Source organism: Leopardus geoffroyi, chromosome C2 (genome assembly GCF_018350155.1).
Source record: "Leopardus geoffroyi isolate Oge1 chromosome C2, O.geoffroyi_Oge1_pat1.0, whole genome shotgun sequence".
NCBI classification, from domain to species: Eukaryota; Metazoa; Chordata; class Mammalia; order Carnivora; family Felidae; genus Leopardus; species Leopardus geoffroyi.
The window spans coordinates 108,948,671-108,967,507 of NC_059333.1; the positions used below are offsets into that span (position 1 = coordinate 108,948,671).

The following is an 18,837-nucleotide window of genomic DNA, read 5'->3' on the forward strand; positions in this document are numbered from 1 at the left end:
GTTTTTAGTTTCTTCCTCATAAAAACAGGGGAAAAAACACTACTTCCACAAAGTGAGCTAAATCAGTCTATATTTTTTTTTAATTTTTTTACTGTTTTTAAATTTTTTACTGTTTGAGAGAGAGAGAGAGGGAGAGAGAGAGAGACAGAGTGTGAGTGGGGGAGGGGCAGAGAGAGAGGAAGACACAGAATCTGAAGCAGACTCCAGGCTCCGAGCTATCAGCCCAGAGCCCGATGTGGGGCTCGAACCCGCCAATCATGAGTTCCTGACCTAAGCTAGAGTCCGTGCTCAACCAACTGAGCCATCCAGGTACCCCCAGTTTATATATTTTAAATCTCCAAATACACCGCACCGCCTCTTGCAATGTCATTTCACCATGTAATAATTGTGAATGTTTAACCATTGACCGATGTTCCAAGGAATACTGTTGAAAACATGATCCACTGGAAAGCCCTCCGTGTATTTCTGCTGTGGAAGACAAATGAATAGCTTCATTTTGCTTACTTTATTTGTGACAGAATGTTCTGTCTGCGGGGAAATTTATAAAACAGAGTACAAGGGTCCCATCCACATTTTGAAAAATTGTGTTCTTCATGGTTTGCTCTTCTAAAATCTCTAAGGAGTATTCCAAGATAAACCCCAATGTGAAGCAATTTCAGCATTTGGCATTTTCCCAAACACATTCAAATGCTAGCTCAAATAAAGTAACGACTGAATTTTTTAGAGGTCACCTGTTTAGCAGCCTTGCTAGATAGAACACAACCGAGAATAAACAAATGAACAAATAAGACATCACAAAGTCCCAGTCCCAAAACTCCTGGGAGGGCACCTCAGTTTATAAACCATTTACTCTCTCTTGGTCATGATTCAAGCACAACGGAGCTTCTTATTTCCCACTCCCCAGCAGAGTAAGGGTAGCAAATGAGATGAAAAAGCTATTAGAGAGGCAGGCATATTGACAGCAGCAAGAAAAATTTACAGCAAGACGCGGATACAGGAAAAGTAATGGAGGGGGTGAAATACAGAAGACAAAATTTAAGAGCAAATAAAGCCTCTGATTTTCAAGGCAAAGAGTTCTATATTCCTTAATCGTCCCCGAGGACAGTTTAACATAGCACAATAGCTGACATTTACTAAGATAAACTAGAGTTGTCGAGTTGTTTCTTCAGGTTTAAAAAGTTAAAAATAGAGCCCTGACTGTGAAATTAGAAAGTTTCAGGGGCGCCTGGGTGGCGCAGTCGGTTAAGCGTCCGACTTCAGCCAGGTCACGATCTCGCGGTCCGTGAGTTCGAGCCCCGCATCAGGCTCTGGGCTGATGGCTCAGAGCCTGGAGCCTGTTTCCGATTCTGTGTCTCCCTCTCTCTCTGCCCCTCCCCCGTTCATGCTCTGTCTCTCTCTGTCCCAAAAATAAATAAACGTTGAAAAAAAAATTAAAAAAAAAAAAAAAAAAAAAAAAAGAAAGTTTCAGGTACTGGGAAAATCGCTTGAGTGAAACTTTCCGTTCTCTGACAGTGTCAGATGAGCAAGGCCTAATTGTGACTAATCTCCACATTTAGAAATAGTGTCTTGCCCCTTCTCACAAACTTCTTTCCATCACTAGCAACTTGGTGGTTTAGCTGATGACTAGCCTAAGAAAAGATCAGCTTTGTTCTTGAGCTACAGACCACGCATTTTCTTTCCCTTGCCCCTTCCTCCCTGCTTCCTTGCTGGCTCATGGTCTCACGAGCTCCTGCATCTTCCTTGTAAAAATCCGCTGAAACGGTGCATCTTGTGTTTATTTTTTCCTGACATTTCTCTTCCTTGTCTCCTTACCTCCAGGCAGAACTAATTACTCCTTTATTTCCATAGCACTCCATTTCTACTTCTCATACGGCACCAATAAAACTTTATTGTGGTCTTGTCTTTTCTGAAAGGACTCCAAGATTATTCAGAGCAAGGACCCTATCTTATGTGCCCTACATCCCCAGAATTGAACATAATAGATGATCGAAACTCTTGAATGAATTTCTGTTTAATTTTCTAGTTTGCTTGTTAGGAATTCTTTCAATATTACATAAACAGTAATATAAGAGCAATCCTAAATTCTGAATATTGACTTCATCGGATATTCATTTAACTGGAAATACTTTAAAAAACACATTTCAACTTGATACTTGTTTGCCATTTCTTTTGGATAGATGACCATCTGGAACCTAAAGTATTATAAACAGATTTAAGCATTTAATGTTTTGTTCAACAAGCAACTGGTGTTTGGATCACATCATTCAAATTACTGCGCTTGGAGACAGAAAGAGCTGATCTTTCAAATGCATCCCACTTATGGAATAGTTTGCCCTGACTACACCTCCTTAGTCCCTGAGGTAATTAAATAATTCAACAGCCCTTTTGGACAGCTTGTCTCATACTTAATGTTTATTGCTGTAATCAAATTAAATAACAAGATGAAGCTATAGAATACACGTTGGACTTTGACAAGTGAACTATTATAAATATTTGTAATAATTTGTAATAATTTTTTTAAAAAGTATATTGAATACAAACCCAAATTCTCTTAACCAATTTTTCCTCAAATTCCTCACCATTCCACACAAAAATATGCACATATCTTGTGTGAGGCTCTTGTTGAGCCAGGGAAGGAATGCCAGGACATCATAAATGATAAGCCATATTATTTAATAATATTACATTCAAAACCATATTGGATCCTGCTGCTGAGAACAGAGTGACCGGCTTGTCTGTTGTCAAGACTCCTGTAGGTGCCTTCCAGAAAAGCGCGAGCGTTAATTGAGTGAACATGCTGTCATAGAAGCTCTTCTTAAAAACACACCTGACCAGTTCTGAAATAACAGACGAAATTAATGAGCCCTCTTGGCTCTCAACAAGTGCTCTCCGACTTCTGTTTCCATGTGCCTGATCCCGCCTCATAAGATATCAGCGTGCGTCTGTGGCGCCAGCGCCTTTGGCTGTCACCATGGGAAGAGATGACCTCCTGCCCTGCAGCAACTCCATCTCACAGCCGAGTGGAGGAGGAATAAAACACGAACTGCAGGAAACTCCTGCTCACCCACCCATCAGTGATCCTTAGGGCAATAAGAAAAATTCTGAGAGGTTCAAAATGGGAGCTGAGCACTCATGGATTGATGTAAGCAAGGCTGTGTTCCAAGTCCTTGCCAAGCTTATAGCAGATCACCATCTACGGGTTTCTGAGGGACGCTAGGCTTCTCAGTAAAACAGGAAAGGAAGTTCCAAGTAGAGAAGCCAAAAGAGACTGACCCACCATGTGGCTATCGCCAGGTGGGTGCGTCAGGCTTTGAACAAAGAGAATGGTCTTGAGGGTAAAGAAATGCCCTTCATCTCTCCCTGTTATAGGAAACAGACTCTGCCTCAGCACTTCCTTTATTCTGCTCTGACCATGGCTTTGTGACAGAGTCTGGCCAGCTGTTCATCATGCTCATTTCTCTCTTCCTAGGCATGCATTTGGACGCCATTTCCATCCTCCTTTGAAGTTCAGAACGGTCATGTGATTGAGTGCCAGTCAATGTCACTTCTGCCTACAGGTGCCACTTACAGGCCTGGGCCATAAAGTACCCTTCAAATCAACCTCCAAACTCTCTTCTGTCTGCTGGATCGATGTCAATTCTCAGTCACTAGCCAGCTTAGAAAACAAAAGCAAAAATGACAGAACTTTCATCAGCCTGGATTTCACCTGATGGGACAATCCTACTCTTGACTGGGCTCCCATGAGTAAGAAATAAACTTTCTTAGGTCAGGTCACTGAACCTGCAGGATTTAGCAGCAGGAGTGTCCCTTAATAAGATCAATGGACTCTATTTAGTGAGGGGCATTCACTTTTAGCCTAACCATAATAAGCATTCAAGAACTCTTCCTAGATTGGGAACCAGAATCAGATATCTGGCCTGGAGCTAAATTTAATTTCCTGGTGAGAAATATTTGGCAAGTTTCTGTTTGCAATTAGGTTGTGATGTGTGTACCAAGGCACATGAAACCCCCAACCTCTCTTGCCTTGGAATGGAGATTTTTCTTCCAAACTGCAAGACTTGATGCCTGATGACTCAAGAGGCTGCAGGGGGAGGAAACATCACTTCAATCATCATCTCCAGACAGATGTGAGCACGTGTTTCTCAAAACCACACTGCATCCTCCCAGAGAGCAGAAAAGCACCTAAAACAACAGCAAAAATCTCTGGCAGCACATTAGCATGTGCCATTTAGTGATGACCACGAGCTAAAATTGGAAAGGTCAAGGCAGCTGTTGCTGTGTAATGTTTGCCTCCTCTTGGAGTTGTGTGAGAGGGAGATGGCCAAAGACCCTGACTTAAACCAAAGATCTGAAATTCAGTTAAATTCATCTAATAGAGGATGCCATGTGAGGGCTTCCAGAGCCTCTGCTCTTACACAGCTCTTTTGATGGAAATAACTTCCATGGAGAGAAGCCTGAATAAATACCGAAATTCACAGTCCACTGTATCATGCAGCCCTTTGCTCTCCATCTGAGGGACTTTTTCGCCATCTAAGCTGCTCTCCAGCCCCCACCCCCAGCCCTTGGCTAGACTCATGTAAGGCCAAACTCAAGGACCTCAAACAGGGAGAAGGAGCTGTGACTCCCACATCCCTCATCAAGGAACCTTATACTGTGATGGAAAGTGAAAGGTAAAATTACTCAAGTGATATCTCAGTAGCGATCTATAATCAAGCCAAATGAGGGAAAGGGAGTGTTCTGTGGGGTTAAGAGGTGACATCTGCCACCCAACCACCCAGGTTCAAGTTCTGGCTCTGTCACTTACTTGAGTTGGACCTAGGGCAGTATCTTTTGTAAGCCTTCCTCCCATGAAGTGGAGATAACAAGAGCCACCTGGTTGATTATTGGTAGGGATTAAACTGAATGGTCAAAGGAAAGTGCTCAGTAGATAATAAGGATTCAATAAGCACTTCCTGGTATTAAGAAACAAGGCAAGATTCCTAAACCAGACAGAGACCCAGTAAAAAAAGAGAACTACAGGCCAATATCTCTGATGAATATGGATGCAAAAATTCTCAATAAGATACTAGCAAATCGAATTCAACAGCATATAAAAAGAATTATTCACCATGATCAAGAGGGATTCATTCCTGGGATGCAGGGCTGGTTCAACATTCGCAAATCAATCAATGTGATACATCACATTAATAAAAGAAAAGATAAGAACCATATGATCCTGTCAATCGATGCAGAAAAGGCCTTTGACAAAATTCAGCACCCTTTCTGAATAAAAACCCTCGAGAAAGTCGGGATAGAAGGAACATACTTAAAGATCATAAAAGCCATTTATGAAAAGCCCACAGCTAACATCATCCTCAATGGGGAAAAACTGAGAGCTTTCCCCCTGAGATCAGGAACACGACAGGGATGTCCACTCTCACCGCTGTTGTTTAACATAGTGCTGGAAGTGCTAGCATCAGCAATCAGACAACAAAAGGAATCAAAGGCATCAAAATTGGCAGAGATGAGGTTAAGCTTTCACTTTTTGCAGAATGACATGATATTATACATGGAAAATCCGATAGACTCCACCAGAAGTCTGCTAGAACTGATACATGAATTTAGCAAAGTTGCAAGATACAAAGTCAATGTACAGAAATCAGTTGCATTCTTATACACTAATAATGAAGCAACAGAAAGACAAATAAAGAAACTGATCCCATTCACAATTGCACCAAGAAGCATAAAATACCTAGGAATAAATCTAACCAAAGATGTAAAAGATCTGTATGCTTTATATAGAAAGCTTATGAAGGAAATTGAAGAAGACATAAAGAAATGGAAAAACATTCCATGCTCATGGATTAGAAGAATAAATATTGTCAAAATGTCAATACTACCCAAAGGTATCTACAAATTCAATGCAATCCCAATCAAAATTGTACCAGCATTCTTCTCGAAACTAGAACAAGCAATCCTAAAATTCATATGGAACCACAAAAGGCCCCAAATAGCCAAAGTAATTTTGAAGAAGAAGACCAAAGCAGGAGGCATCACAATCCTAGACTTTAGCCTCTACTACAAAGCTGTAATCATCAAGACAGCATGGTACTGGCACAAAAACAGACACATAGACCAATGGAATAGAATAGAAACCCCAGAACTAGACCCACAAATGTATGGCCAACTCATCTTTGACAAAGCAGGAAAGAATATCCAATGGAAAAAAGACAGTCTCTTTAACAAATGGTGCTGGGAGAACTGGACAGCAACATGCAAAAGATTGAAACTAGACCACTTTCTCACACCATTCACAAAAATAAACCAAAATGGATAAAGGACCTGAATGTGAGACAGGAAACCATCAAAACCCTAGAGGAGAAAGCAGGAAAAGACCCTCTGACCTCAGCCGCAGCAATTTCTTACTTGACACATCCCCAAAGGCAAGGGAATTAAAAGCAAAAGTGAACTACTGGGACCTTATGAAGATAAAAAGCTTCTGCACAGCAAAGGAAACAACCAACAAAACTAAAAGGCAACCAACGGAATGGGAAAAGATATTTGCAAATGACATATCGGACAAAGGGCTAGTATCCAAAATCTATAAAGAGCTCACCAAACTCCACACCCGAAAAACAAATAACCCAGTGAAGAAATGGGCAGAAAACATGAATAGACACTTCTCTAAAGAAGACATCCAGATGGCCAACAGGCACATGAAAAGATGCTCAACGTCGCTCCTCATCAGGGAAATACAAATCAAAACCACACTGAGATACCACCTCACGCCAGTCAGAGTGGCTAAAATGAACAAATCAGGAGACTATAGATGCTGGAGAGGATGTGGAGAAACGGCAACCCTCTTGCACTGTTAGTGGGAATGCAAATTGGTGCAGCCACTCTGGAAAACAGTGTGGAGGTTCCTCAAAAAATTAAAAATAGACCTACCCTATGACCCAGCAATACCTCTGCTAGGAATTGACCCAAGGGATACAGGAGTGCTGATGCATAGGGGCACTTGTACCCCAATGTTTATAGCAGCACTCTCAACAATAGCCAAGTTATGGAAAGAGCCTAAATGTCCATCAACTGATGAATGGATTAAAAAATTGTGGTTTAGGGGCGCCTGTGTGGCTCAGTTGGTTAAGTGTCCGACTTCGGCTCAGGTCATAATCTCACGATCCATGAGTTCGAGCCCCACGTCGGGCTCTGTGCTGACAGCTCAGAGCCTGGAGCCCATTTGAGATTCTGTGTCTCCCTGTCTCTCTGCCCCTCCCCTGTTCATGCTCTGTCTCTCTCTGTCTCAAAAATAAATAAACGTTAAAAAAATTTTTTTAAAAATTGTGGTTTATATACACAATGGAGTACTACGTGGCAATGAGAAAGAATGAAATATGGCCCTTTGTAGCAACATGGATGGAACTAGAGAGTGTTATGCTAAGTGAAATAAGCCATACAGAGAAAGACAGATACCATATGGTTTCACTCTTATGTGGATCCTGAGAAACTTAACAGAAATCCATGGGGGAGGGGAAGGAAAAAAAAAAAAAAAAAAAGAGGTTAGAGTGGGAGAGAGCCAAAGCATAAGAGACTGTTAAAAACTGAGAACAAACTGAGGGTTGATGGGGGGTGGGAGGGAGGGGAGGGTGGGTGATGGGTTTTGAGGAGGGCACCTTTTGGGATGAGCACTGGGTGTTTTATGGAAACCAATTTGACAATAAACTTCATATATTGAAAGAAAAAAAAAAAAAAGAAGCAAGGCAAGGGGCACCTAAGTGACTCGGTTGAGAGTCTGACTTTGGCTCAGGTCATGATCTCATGGTTTGTGAGTTTAAGCCCCACATCAGGCTCACTTCTGTCAGCACAGAGCCTGCTTTGGATCCTCTGTTCCCTTCTCACTGCCCCTCCCCAATGTGCGGTCTCTCAAAAATAAATAAACATAAAAGAAAAAAAAAACAAGATAGATGGTCTGGTCTTTGTCAGTGTACCCAAGAAACCTGTCCAGGATCTGGGAAAGAAATATGGTGGGATTTACCCCTATGTTTACTAGAAAAGCAGATTAGAGTCAATCATTTTCTCAAGCCATGTTCTAGACTGAATTACAGCCAATGTCTCAGAACAGAAGGTAATAAAAATAATAGCCAACATATAGTTAGTAGTTTATAACATACCATTTCACCTATGCACTTTCATCTAATCTTTAAAATTGTAGACAATAACTCAGATGCTTTTATTTCCGTCCTATAGATGGAGAAATTAAAGCTCAGAGAGGAGAGATGATTTGCTGAAATTGGCACAACTGGCCCACAAAAGAGCCAGAATTTAAACCCAGGCCTCTCTATTCTAGAGACAAGGGGCCAATCCACTGTGCATGGAGAGAGGACATGTCAGAAAGACGTTTGATCCTTGTTAATCAGAAAAGATTTTAAATGAGGGCGTAAGTGAAAATCTTAGAAGAACAGAGTTCTAAGTGAAGCAAGGATGGAAGCAGCAAATCCTGCTGTTCTCTTATGGCTGGGGAATTTTCCCAGGCTAGGAAGCTCACAGAAGGAATCCAACAAAAAGAGGAGTACGGGGATAAAATCACAGAAGGCCCTTTAAAAGGGGGAATGGTAATAATAGCATTTGCTGAAGGGCCCTCTCTCTGCGGTCACCGCTGTGCTAAAACTTTTATAGATGTTCTCCCACTTAATCTTCCCCACCCTATGAATGTGCAGTATTGTTATTCCCATGTACAACAGAGGAGACTGAGATCAAGGTCACGTAGAGAACGTGTAGTAGAATCAGGATTTGGACCTAGGTTGGCCTGACATCAGAGCTTATGTTAGCCTGCCCACAGTTTATGTAGTCCCTGAGGCTCACAGAGAAGGCAAGATACACAACATCCCTCATTGGCTGATACCAGAAGTGCACTGTAAGCTGCAGGGCAAATGTAAAAGATTAATCAATGAAGCTGTATAAAATAAAATTAATCTGTATAAAATGAAAGTGGGGCGCCTGGGTGGCTCAGTCGGTTAAGCGTCCGACTTCAGCTCAGGTCATGATCTCACGGTTCATGGGTTCAAGCCCCGCGTCGGGCTCTGTGCTGACAGCTCAGAGCCTGGAGCCTGCTTCGGGTTCTGTGTCTCCCTCGCTGTCTGCCCCTCCCCCACTCGCACCCTGTCTCTCTCTCTCTCTCTCTCTCTCTCTCTCTCTCTCTCTCAAAAATAAATAAAGATTAAAAAAATAATAATAAAATAAAATGAAACTAAGCCATAAAACTGAGGCTAAATTTTAAAATCACAGCATGATGTTACCCCAACCCATGGGAAGCAGAACATTCAGTATATAGAGAAAGAGCTAGGAAGGCTGACCTTAGACAGGGAGTAGCATAGCAATGGCTCAAACAAGTAACCTGGAATAGAGATGAGCATAGCCAACAAAGAAACAGTCCAGGAAATACTCTACCCCCTTCATGGGAAAAGAAGAAAAAATAATCAACACTAGACTGAAAGTGAATAAGCGGAGCCATACTCTTCACCCCTGAGGGCTGTAGGTTAAAAGTCTGTGGGGCTGCTGTATGAATTAAATGGAAAGGTGTAGATGTGACGTGTCATAGGTGCTTAATAAATGTGAAGGAGACAAAATAGTCTTTTGTGTACCATGTTCAGAATTTTTGTCAGATCTGAGTTCCACGTCTACTCATATTCAGTGAATATTTTCCTCTAAGTTGACTCACTTGTTTTAAAACTTAGTCTAGGGTGCTTGGGTGGCTCAGCTGGCTAAGCATCTGACTCTTGGTTTCGGCTCAGGTCATGATCTCAAGGTTCATGAGTTCAAGCCCCATGTCAGGCTCTGCACTGGGATTCTCTCTCTCCCTCTGCCCCTCCCCTGCTCGTATCTTTTCTTTCAAAATAAGTAAATAAACTTTAAAAACAAAAAGCTCCCTTAGCCTTGTCCTCTGCCCTAACAGCCATGAATCTGCAGGTTTGAGGTGTAAGCTATACGTTTCTTCCCAATATTCATGAAAATAAATATAAAACCATTAGCACAGAAGATAATGTATGTGAAAGCATTTCATAAACAGGGACATCACAGATTGAAGGTGTTTGTGTAACTCTGTCTCCTTCTTTCAAAGAAAACTTTAGTGGCGCCTGGCTGGCTCAGACAGTAGAGCATGCAACTCTCGACCTCAGGGTTGTGAGTTCAAGCCCCACGTCGGGTGTAGAGATTACTTAAAAATAAAATCTTAAAAAAAAGAAAAGAAAACTTAAAAATAATCAAACATATCCACGAATGGTCAACCAATCACTAAAATAATTCACTTTAAAAATCAGAGAATTTTCTACTCCTCCTACACTTCAAAACAAAGCATCAACATGTTTCCTTTTCCTTGCAGAGACAACACAAAGGCACAATCTCTGTGAAGGTCAGTGAGCAGGAAATCAAACGCTACCCCTTTACTCTGGATTATGATATCGTGATACCAAGTAGGCTCAGAGCTCAAAAGAGCCTGAGAGATCATCTTGTCTAGTATTCTCATATTACACAGGAGACATTGAGTCCTGGAGAATTTTAAAACCTTATTACAATCAGGGCAAAATGGAATCTGAATCATGGATGCAAGCCCCTCAACGAATGCTGCTGTCGTTACATGAGCCCACTCCCCAGAATGGCAGAAGCCAAGAGGAGCCATTCCTCCTCTTCAGGGGAACCAGGGCTTCTGCGCTCTCCCTAATCCACTGACATCCAGTTGGAAAGAAACGTGTGGGCAAGTTAGAAGACCAAGACATAGACGCTGCCTTCAGTGTGTCCACAATCCTTCAGAATGAATTGGACACACGCAAACATGACCCAAAATTGAGAAACTGCCTTGACTTTCCCAAGTAACCCAAAAGGCAGTCATAGGGATGCAGAATGAAGCCAGCACCTATGTATTTGGCTACTACTGTGGAGGTTGGTGCGCCTGCCCAGGGATGCCTACTTGCAACTCACCACCCTGGGGGTACAGTGGCACAGAGCACTGACAGCCTCATGGCCCTACGTCAAAGGATACCATCGTCACCTTTAGAAACCATAGCAATCCCACCCTTCCCCAAGGGCTGCTGCTGGGATCCTGGGAACTTTCTCTAATTAATCAAATGCCTGTCTTACTGAGGTTCACCCCCCCCCACTCACCCAGGCATTCAATAGTCTAAGATTTGCACTAACATACAAAACAACAGAACAAAGAACTAGGAAGCAATCTTTCTAGCTCATGGTCTAATTAAGCTACACAAAAACATCTTCATGTTCTAACATGTCTAGAAACGCACCTCTAGGTGACTTCTCATATAAACATTGCATGCTTGCTATAAGAAACATGTATCACCTTTTAGAAAAGAGCTTTTTCTTTAATAACCAAAGAATCTAATCAATGGCGTTTTCTAACAAAAATAATATTGGCTTAAAAATTTAGTTATTCCAGGGGCGCCTGGGTGGCGCAGTCGGTTAAGCGTCCGACTTCAGCCAGGTCACGATCTCGCGGTCCGTGAGTTCGAGCCCCGCGTCAGGCTCTGGGCTGATGGCTCAGAGCCTGGAGCCTGTTTCCGATTCTGTGTCTCCCTCTCTCTCTGCCCCTCCCCCATTCATGCTCTGTCTCTCTCTGTCCCAAAAATAAATAAACGTTGAAAAAAAAAAAAAAATTTAGTTATTCCAGGGGCGCCTGGGTGGCTCAGTCGGTTAAGCGTCCGACTTCAGCTCAGGTCATGATCTCACGGTTCATGAATTGAGGCCCCGCATCGGGCTCTGTGCTGACAGCTCAGAGCCTGGAGCCTGCTTCGGACTCTGTCTCCCTCTCTCTCCACTCCTGCCCTGCTCACACTCTGTTCTCTGTCTCTCAAAAAGTGAATAAACGCTAAAAAAAATTTTTTTTTAGTTATTCCATTGTAGCACATTTCTATCTCTCTATATTCTGTCCCTGATATCATTTTACTGGTGCTGTCCACTATGCCCTAGGTCATTAGAGGAGGAGTAGGGGGCAGGGGACCAAAACTGATTGAGTGTCCAGTCTTCACCAGATGTTTTTTATAATTTCATGGAATTTGCACAACAGTCTTCTCAGCTAGGTATTCTTACACTCGTTTGCAGAATGAGAGTAGAGTTAGTACCCTCCAGAAAGGGGAGGCATCTCTCATAATAGACCCAGTAATAGTCTCATGATTAAAACAAGGCATGGAGCGTGTGTCAGGAACTCTGTTAAGGACTTTCATATAACAATGCACTTACTATGCACCAGACTCCATGTGCTTTCCTTATTTAAAAGTCATTTTATCTGCATAATAACTGTACGGAATTGGTATTCTCGTTATCCACCTTTAACAGCTGAAGAAACTAGGTCACACAGCTGGTCAGTGGCAGAGCCAGGGCTTGAACCCAGCAGCCTGGCTCCTGGACTATGGCCTTAACCTCCAAACCAACTGTGTCAGGCAAGGGGCCTGCCCAGAACCTCTGGTCAGTAGGTGACACTACTGGAATGCAGCCTATAGACCACAGGACTCCAGAGGTATGTTCTTCACCACCAGGCTCCACCAACACTTCCCTTTGCCAAAGCTAACACCTGCCTTCAGTGGCCTTGACCTGTCTTCTTCCTCTTTGGGGTCATGGCTTCATTACTTGCATTACATACTTTATCTCTCCACTGGACTCTTCCTTTCTGCCAAAAGACATCTACAGACCAGCTTTCTCCTACAAACTTCTCCCTGAACCCTGATTGAGACTTCAAATATCATCCACTCTCTTCTTCTCTATCGCCTCTTCTTGAGAAGAGTCTACACATACTGCCTCCCCTCCCTGTCTAGTCCCTGCTTGACTCCCAAGTCTCTGAAAATGATCTCCTCTCCTTCATTCTCCTGGCCACACTCCTGGCTCCAGCCTGCAAGAAACTTTCCGAACAAAAAAAGCAGCTCTCCATTTCCATTTCACACTTTCATACTTCTGTGACCTTGCTCACACTCTTCCCTCTACACGTATTGCCTTCTCCAGCCCCGACCTCCTCTTGCTCAAGTCCTGCTCACTTTCCAAGTCCAGATCCAAGCACTCCAGCTGAAAGCACTCACTCCTTCTGAGCTTTGTGAACTTTATGATCCCTCAAGAATCTTGAGGACAGGATTCTTGCCTAATTCATCTTTGTGTCAGCTACAGGGTCTTGTACAAAGAGGAGGCTCAATCAGTGATTGTTAAATGTTCATTCACTGATCTCAGGCTGGATTCTCAACTCCAGATCTCCCTGCATAAACTCAACCCAGAGGTTACTAAGCTCATGGATCATCTGCCCTATTGGCAGGAAATGAATCCACCAAAACCGACGTTGGAGAACTACTTGTCCTCACGCAGAACTACATCTGATCCTCTGGAAGCAGGCAGAAGTAAATGATTTCTAGGAAGTCAAGGAGTTTTGACAGCAGAAAGAGGAAATACTAGAAATGTGGCCCAGTGTAACTCTCTGGTTAAGAAGAAACAGTCATTAAGATGGTAGAAATCACTGTTGAAATGCTACAGCTAAATGTTCATTTGTGTGTTGACTTGCCCCACTGAATGTCCCCAGTCATTTCAATTTAATAGGTTCACTCAGCTATGGTTTGGAATGTTAATACTGTATTAAAAAGTACTTAAAAGCTCTTTGTATTCTATCCCCAAGTCATTTTTCCCCAGGAGGATGGTGACTGTATGAATCCCCAGAAAGCCTCTATTAAGAACACAGTGGTATCCCATAAATATTAATTGAGCACAACAGGATCCTCTCAGCTGTCAGGTGCCAGGTGAGGTGCACATTTTTGCCAGGTATGTTAAGAGTCACCCCATCCTTAATTACCTTCATAAGCTTTCAACACACCATGAACAATATGGGGTCACATCGCAACCTTTTAGAGAATTCGGAAACAAAATATATTACTCTTTTCAAATCATTTGTACATTATCTCATTTAATTTTTACTAACGGTCCCTTAAATGCTATTAGTCCTCTTTTGCAGTCAAAGAAATTGAGACTCAAAAAAGTTAATTAACTTACCTAACAACTTGTTTAACTATAAAAATCAATGCTATAGGACAGGGATTAAAGAGTGCCCTTGTGATGAGCACCGAGTAACGTATAGAATTGTTGAAGCACCATATTGTACATATGAAACTAATATAGCACTGTATGTTAATTACATTGGGATCTTAAAAGCTTAATTAAAAAAACCCTCAATGCTATGGATTCCATATAAACACTATGCATATAGAGAAAGCAATGAAATAGGTATCCCCAAATATTGCTGGTAGCAGAGCACATTGAGAAAATATTTTCAAAAAGCAATTTATGATGTACATTAAGAATAAATATGTATGTGTTTGTATATATGTGTATGTAATGTAGTATGTATAATATTCACCCATTAATTATTCTTCTAGGAGTAGAGCCTAAGAAAATAACCAGAGATATATTTTTAAAATCTGATATAAAGACATTATTATAATATTATTTATGATAATGATAAACACTAAACAAAATAAGAATAGCTAAGCAATAATATAATAAGATATAGTCCTTAGAAAGAAATTTTTAAGCTGTCTTTAAGATAACAAAATGGACTGGCATAATATTAAGTGAAAAAAAAGGGTAGAAAACAGAATGTATAGAATGATTCCAATTCAGAAGGCTGGGGGAAAGCACACCAATTATTAACAGTATTGCCTTTCTTCTTTATATGTGTTTGCTTTCAAATTTTTCTACCTTGTTTAGATGCTACTTTTGTAATCTGAAAAAAAAATGCTATTAAAAACAATAAATAAATTCTTTAAAAATCATATCTATAGTTACACAAGAACTTAAAGCCAACTTTTTGCCTCCAACCTCAGGACGCTGGCTCCTGCACCACTCTTTCTCACTATGCAGAGAAATGAGACCCTCATATAAAATACACCAGGATCACAGGGCGATCAGTCAACTCTGTAAAGTGGCCAATCAGTATGAAGCAATTATATTAGATTGTTTCATATGTAATCCTATGTAGATACAGATCCCTCCCCGGAAAGGGGGTCAGAACCATTTCCCACAAAACTAATGTGCTTTCTCTGCCCTGCTTCCTGCAATTTTATTTCTTAAATATACCAGGACGGCTGGGCCCCTCTCAATTTCTAATGCTTTCATTTAATCATTTAATAATACTCTTTTTTCAAATATAGGTTATTATTGAATCCGAGGATAAGACAATTCTCAAATCCCTCATGAACTAGAATTAACTTGCTGTAAAATATTGTCACTCCATCCTCTCAGAAAGGAAATTAGAGTTAGAGCCCTCTAGCATTTTCCTATTGATGGCCATTAACCAACAACCCATAAAATCCTTGCCCATAGCAAATGTGTATATCTTCAAGGACTCTTCAATGCATTTCATATTCTGTCCTATAAGTCAGGCTTCACAGATGAATACATTTGTTCTTACTTTAATCATATTTATATTCTACATACAGGTCTCTAATGGAATTATCACTCTTGGGCTATGCTTTTCATCTATAAATGAAAGAAAAACAGGTGGCTTGGGGGACTGCACATTCTACTACTTACATTACTATTTAAGGGGATTGTACCATTAGTCATGGTCATTATCCTAATGATCTCAAGGACTCAACTGAGGTAGGTAGTCCCAACACTGTGGTATAAAAAGGAAAAGAGCTGACAATGAGAACTCTTTTTCTGAGATATGCATGTACAGAGCTCTGAGATAAATCTAATTTATAAATGGACTTAGTTCCAACTGCACACACTAGTTTCCTCCTAGGAAATCATGTTGCAAAAATAAAGGGGGAGGAGACTTTTTTTGCTGTTTTTGATGGTGTAAGATAGAAATGATTTTCACTGTTCTTGAACATCTCACTAAACAAAGGACACCCAAAGTTACTGCAAATCAACGATTAATAACCCTACCCCACAGATTACCATAGAAACCATTAATTCTGGGTCATGTCTTCTGACTAAAGGACAAGTTAGTATTGTTTGAGTAAAGCAAAAAAAGAGTAGATATTTGTTTCTTCCCAAAAGTTGCTGGCTAAATCTGGTTACCTTAATGAATATTCCCCTCTGACCTGAAAAATGTTATTCCACCATCAGATAACAGAGTAGGAATTTTATGATCATAAAACAGAACATAAAACCGAATCATAAAATTCCTGTGTAAGACTGCTTTAAGGAGTCTTTACTCCTTTACCCCTTTAAGCTTCTGGTCTACAGTAAGTAAAAGAATGCGTTACGGAAGGAAATCATTATCAGGGCTTTGCCACTTAACTCTCTTTCCAGAAGCTCATTAATGATAGCTTTAAGATTTATAGATGTGAAGTCCAACACTGACAGGTCATTCAAGCTTTCTCTGACTTGAGGCCATTCTCTTTGGTCCTTCCTCCTTGTACCCCAAATGTAAGCACGACAGCTTACAAGAGCTTCAGACAAATCACTCTGGCCATAAATAGTAAATGTATTTCACAGAACATTTCTAGAAACCTTATCTTGTTCTATTTCTTAAATGTTGATTTTTAAATAGTGGCTTAGATTTGGAAATATCTATTTTATTCCTGCCATGAAAAGGGAAGGGAAAAAGGGAAATTCGGGCATTTAGAAGTTTGTACTCCAACAAGTGTTTAGTCTACAGGCATCAATTGCTAAATCAATTGATTTCATGGCCAGATAAACTTTTCTATAGTGTCCTTTTGGAATTAGAAACATAAAAATAGGGACAGTGCAGAGCACACTGGGATGCTTTAGTAAGTACATTCCAGAATGTCCATACTACTACACAGTCTCTACAAAAGAAGTTTTCTATACTTTAACTGTTTCATTTCTAATTAATTTTTATTACCATCTAATGAAAATAGTTATTTCAGGCTTTATTTTCACAATAACTTTCTTTGCAAAATAACTTTTCCTAAGAGATGTTTTTTGTAGCAATTGGGAATAAGCACTCTTAAATTTCAGGACTCAGACAACTTTTACTCAGTGCATTTTGCCTTATAAGATTAAGATTTGTGAAATTATTTCTGTTCTGCAGTATTTGAAGCTGAGGCTGAGAAAAGAACAGAAATTAAATCTAGAGAGATTCCCCACTTTTTTGAAATGTGCCCTTTGTCCTGATGCTGTCTTCCTTACTCAGAGGAGGGTCTCAGACCCCCATAGTGGAGTCAGATTGGGTCATATTGCAGATTGCAGATTGCAGAGTGCAGATTGGGTCATATTGGGTGTTCTACTCTGCACTCCGATTGCCAGACTAAGTTGTCATTCAACAAAGTCACACTATTCAACTGTACACTTTGCAAACAAGCAAAACACATTTCCCTCCTTCATCCCCAAGTTCTCAAGGTAAAGGAAGTGCAAAACGACTGCAAAGTCTTTTTTGTTGCTATGGCGGAAAGGGGCATTTTCCTGCAATCTTTGAGCTCCTCTGATTTTCACTTAAAAGAGATCTGAATGCCATACCCTCTGCTCCTGCCAGCCCTTGAGGGTCTTTTGCCTCCTTACACGGGGTGTCTTTTGAGTAACAATCCAGGGAGCATTATTTGCCATTTTCGCCAAGTTCCTGCTCTGTGGTTACGCATTTGGGAGTGTCAATCATCCATGAAACAATTAGAGCCATTAAGATCTCCAGCAGCAGAAAAGAAATCCGGCATCCACTCTGAAGAGTGGAGTCTCCCGAAGCCCGAGCCGAGAGGGGGCGGAGGCTTACCTGTGGGGCATGCCGGTGGTGTGGGCGGCGGTGTGCTCGCTGGACAGGTCGTAGAGTTTTAGGTACCAGTTCATCTCCACTTCGCGCACCAGAGCCAGCTGGCGAGCCCTGAGCTGGGTTTGCCCCGTGGGGCTGAGGCTGCGGTCTTTCCCATTCTCTGAGGCTTTCTTGGGAGATTTGTCTTTGCCCCCAGTGGAAAGCCCAGATTGTCTCCTGAACTTGGGATTCTCTTCTGAGATCTGACTCCCGGCTGCCCCGGTCCGGGCCGCCAGCATCCTGGAGCTTTCGTGTCTAACACAGACGACTCTGAGTCGCTGTCGTCAAAGTAATTTGAATTGATTTTTCTGTTTCTGTCTCCCTCGTCCTCCCCGTCCTCCCCCATCCCCTTAACCTTATCCTGCAGCAACACTGTAATTGAGCCAGGTCTGTGGCTGGGGGATGAAAGGCTATCTCTAACTTTCCTGAGGAAGGGCTAGGGCGGCCACTACCTGTGCTACCTTGGAACGTGGAAATTAAAAAAAACAACCCCTAGCAACTTTGTAATGCTGAAGCTGTTACGGTGCTGTTTCTTCTTCAAAGTTTGGACTTGACTCATTTTAAAAATACGGAACCTGAGATCATTAAGGCTGGTAAATTATATTTGGTCATCGTGTCAGAGTTATATTTAAAAACAGACGTCTAGAGGTTCATTAGCCATTCTTAATTAGAGTCCCTTTAGAGTTTTAAACGTTTTGGTGTGAATTTCCTCGAATAAGTTTCACAATATCAATGCAAGGGGAGGATCATTCCTCTCATATAAGCCTTAAAATAATATTTTTAACTTATCTCATGATCCTTTGGGAGAGGAAGGCTTTTTGAACGTCAGTGAACCACATAATATATGTCAAACACTCTTTCATTCCTAATGAAGAAAGGTAAGGCCACCATCAGGGCTTCAGTAACTGACCCTTTCCATACTTTTGAGGGATGGAAGGCCTGAGAATCACGTTACAACTAAATAGACTGAGGCTGAAGCTGCCGTAACCAAACTAGGAGGCTGAAAGGAAGTGGAAAGAGCCAGTGTGTGGGGCGCCTGGGTGGCACAGTCGGTTAAGCGTCCGACTTCAGCCAGGTCACGATCTCGCGGTCCGTGAGTTCGAGCCCCG

At 41.5% G+C, this 18,837-nt stretch overlaps 1 protein-coding gene across 2 annotated transcripts in view; it reads right to left on the reverse strand.

Annotated features, from left to right (window-relative positions):
* KCNAB1 (potassium voltage-gated channel subfamily A regulatory beta subunit 1) overlaps positions 1–18,257 on the reverse strand; it is a 413,540-nt gene extending 395,283 nt beyond the window's left edge. The window contains exon 1 of one of the 2 annotated variants that reach the window (XM_045503172.1): positions 17,693–18,257. In XM_045503172.1, coding sequence (XP_045359128.1) covers positions 17,693–17,967 — 275 coding nt within the window. In that variant the 5' untranslated portion in view covers positions 17,968–18,257. The remainder of the gene's footprint in view (positions 1–17,692) is intronic. The other variant, XM_045503169.1, reaches the window with a different exon arrangement.
* Positions 18,258–18,837: the final 580 nt, after the last annotated feature.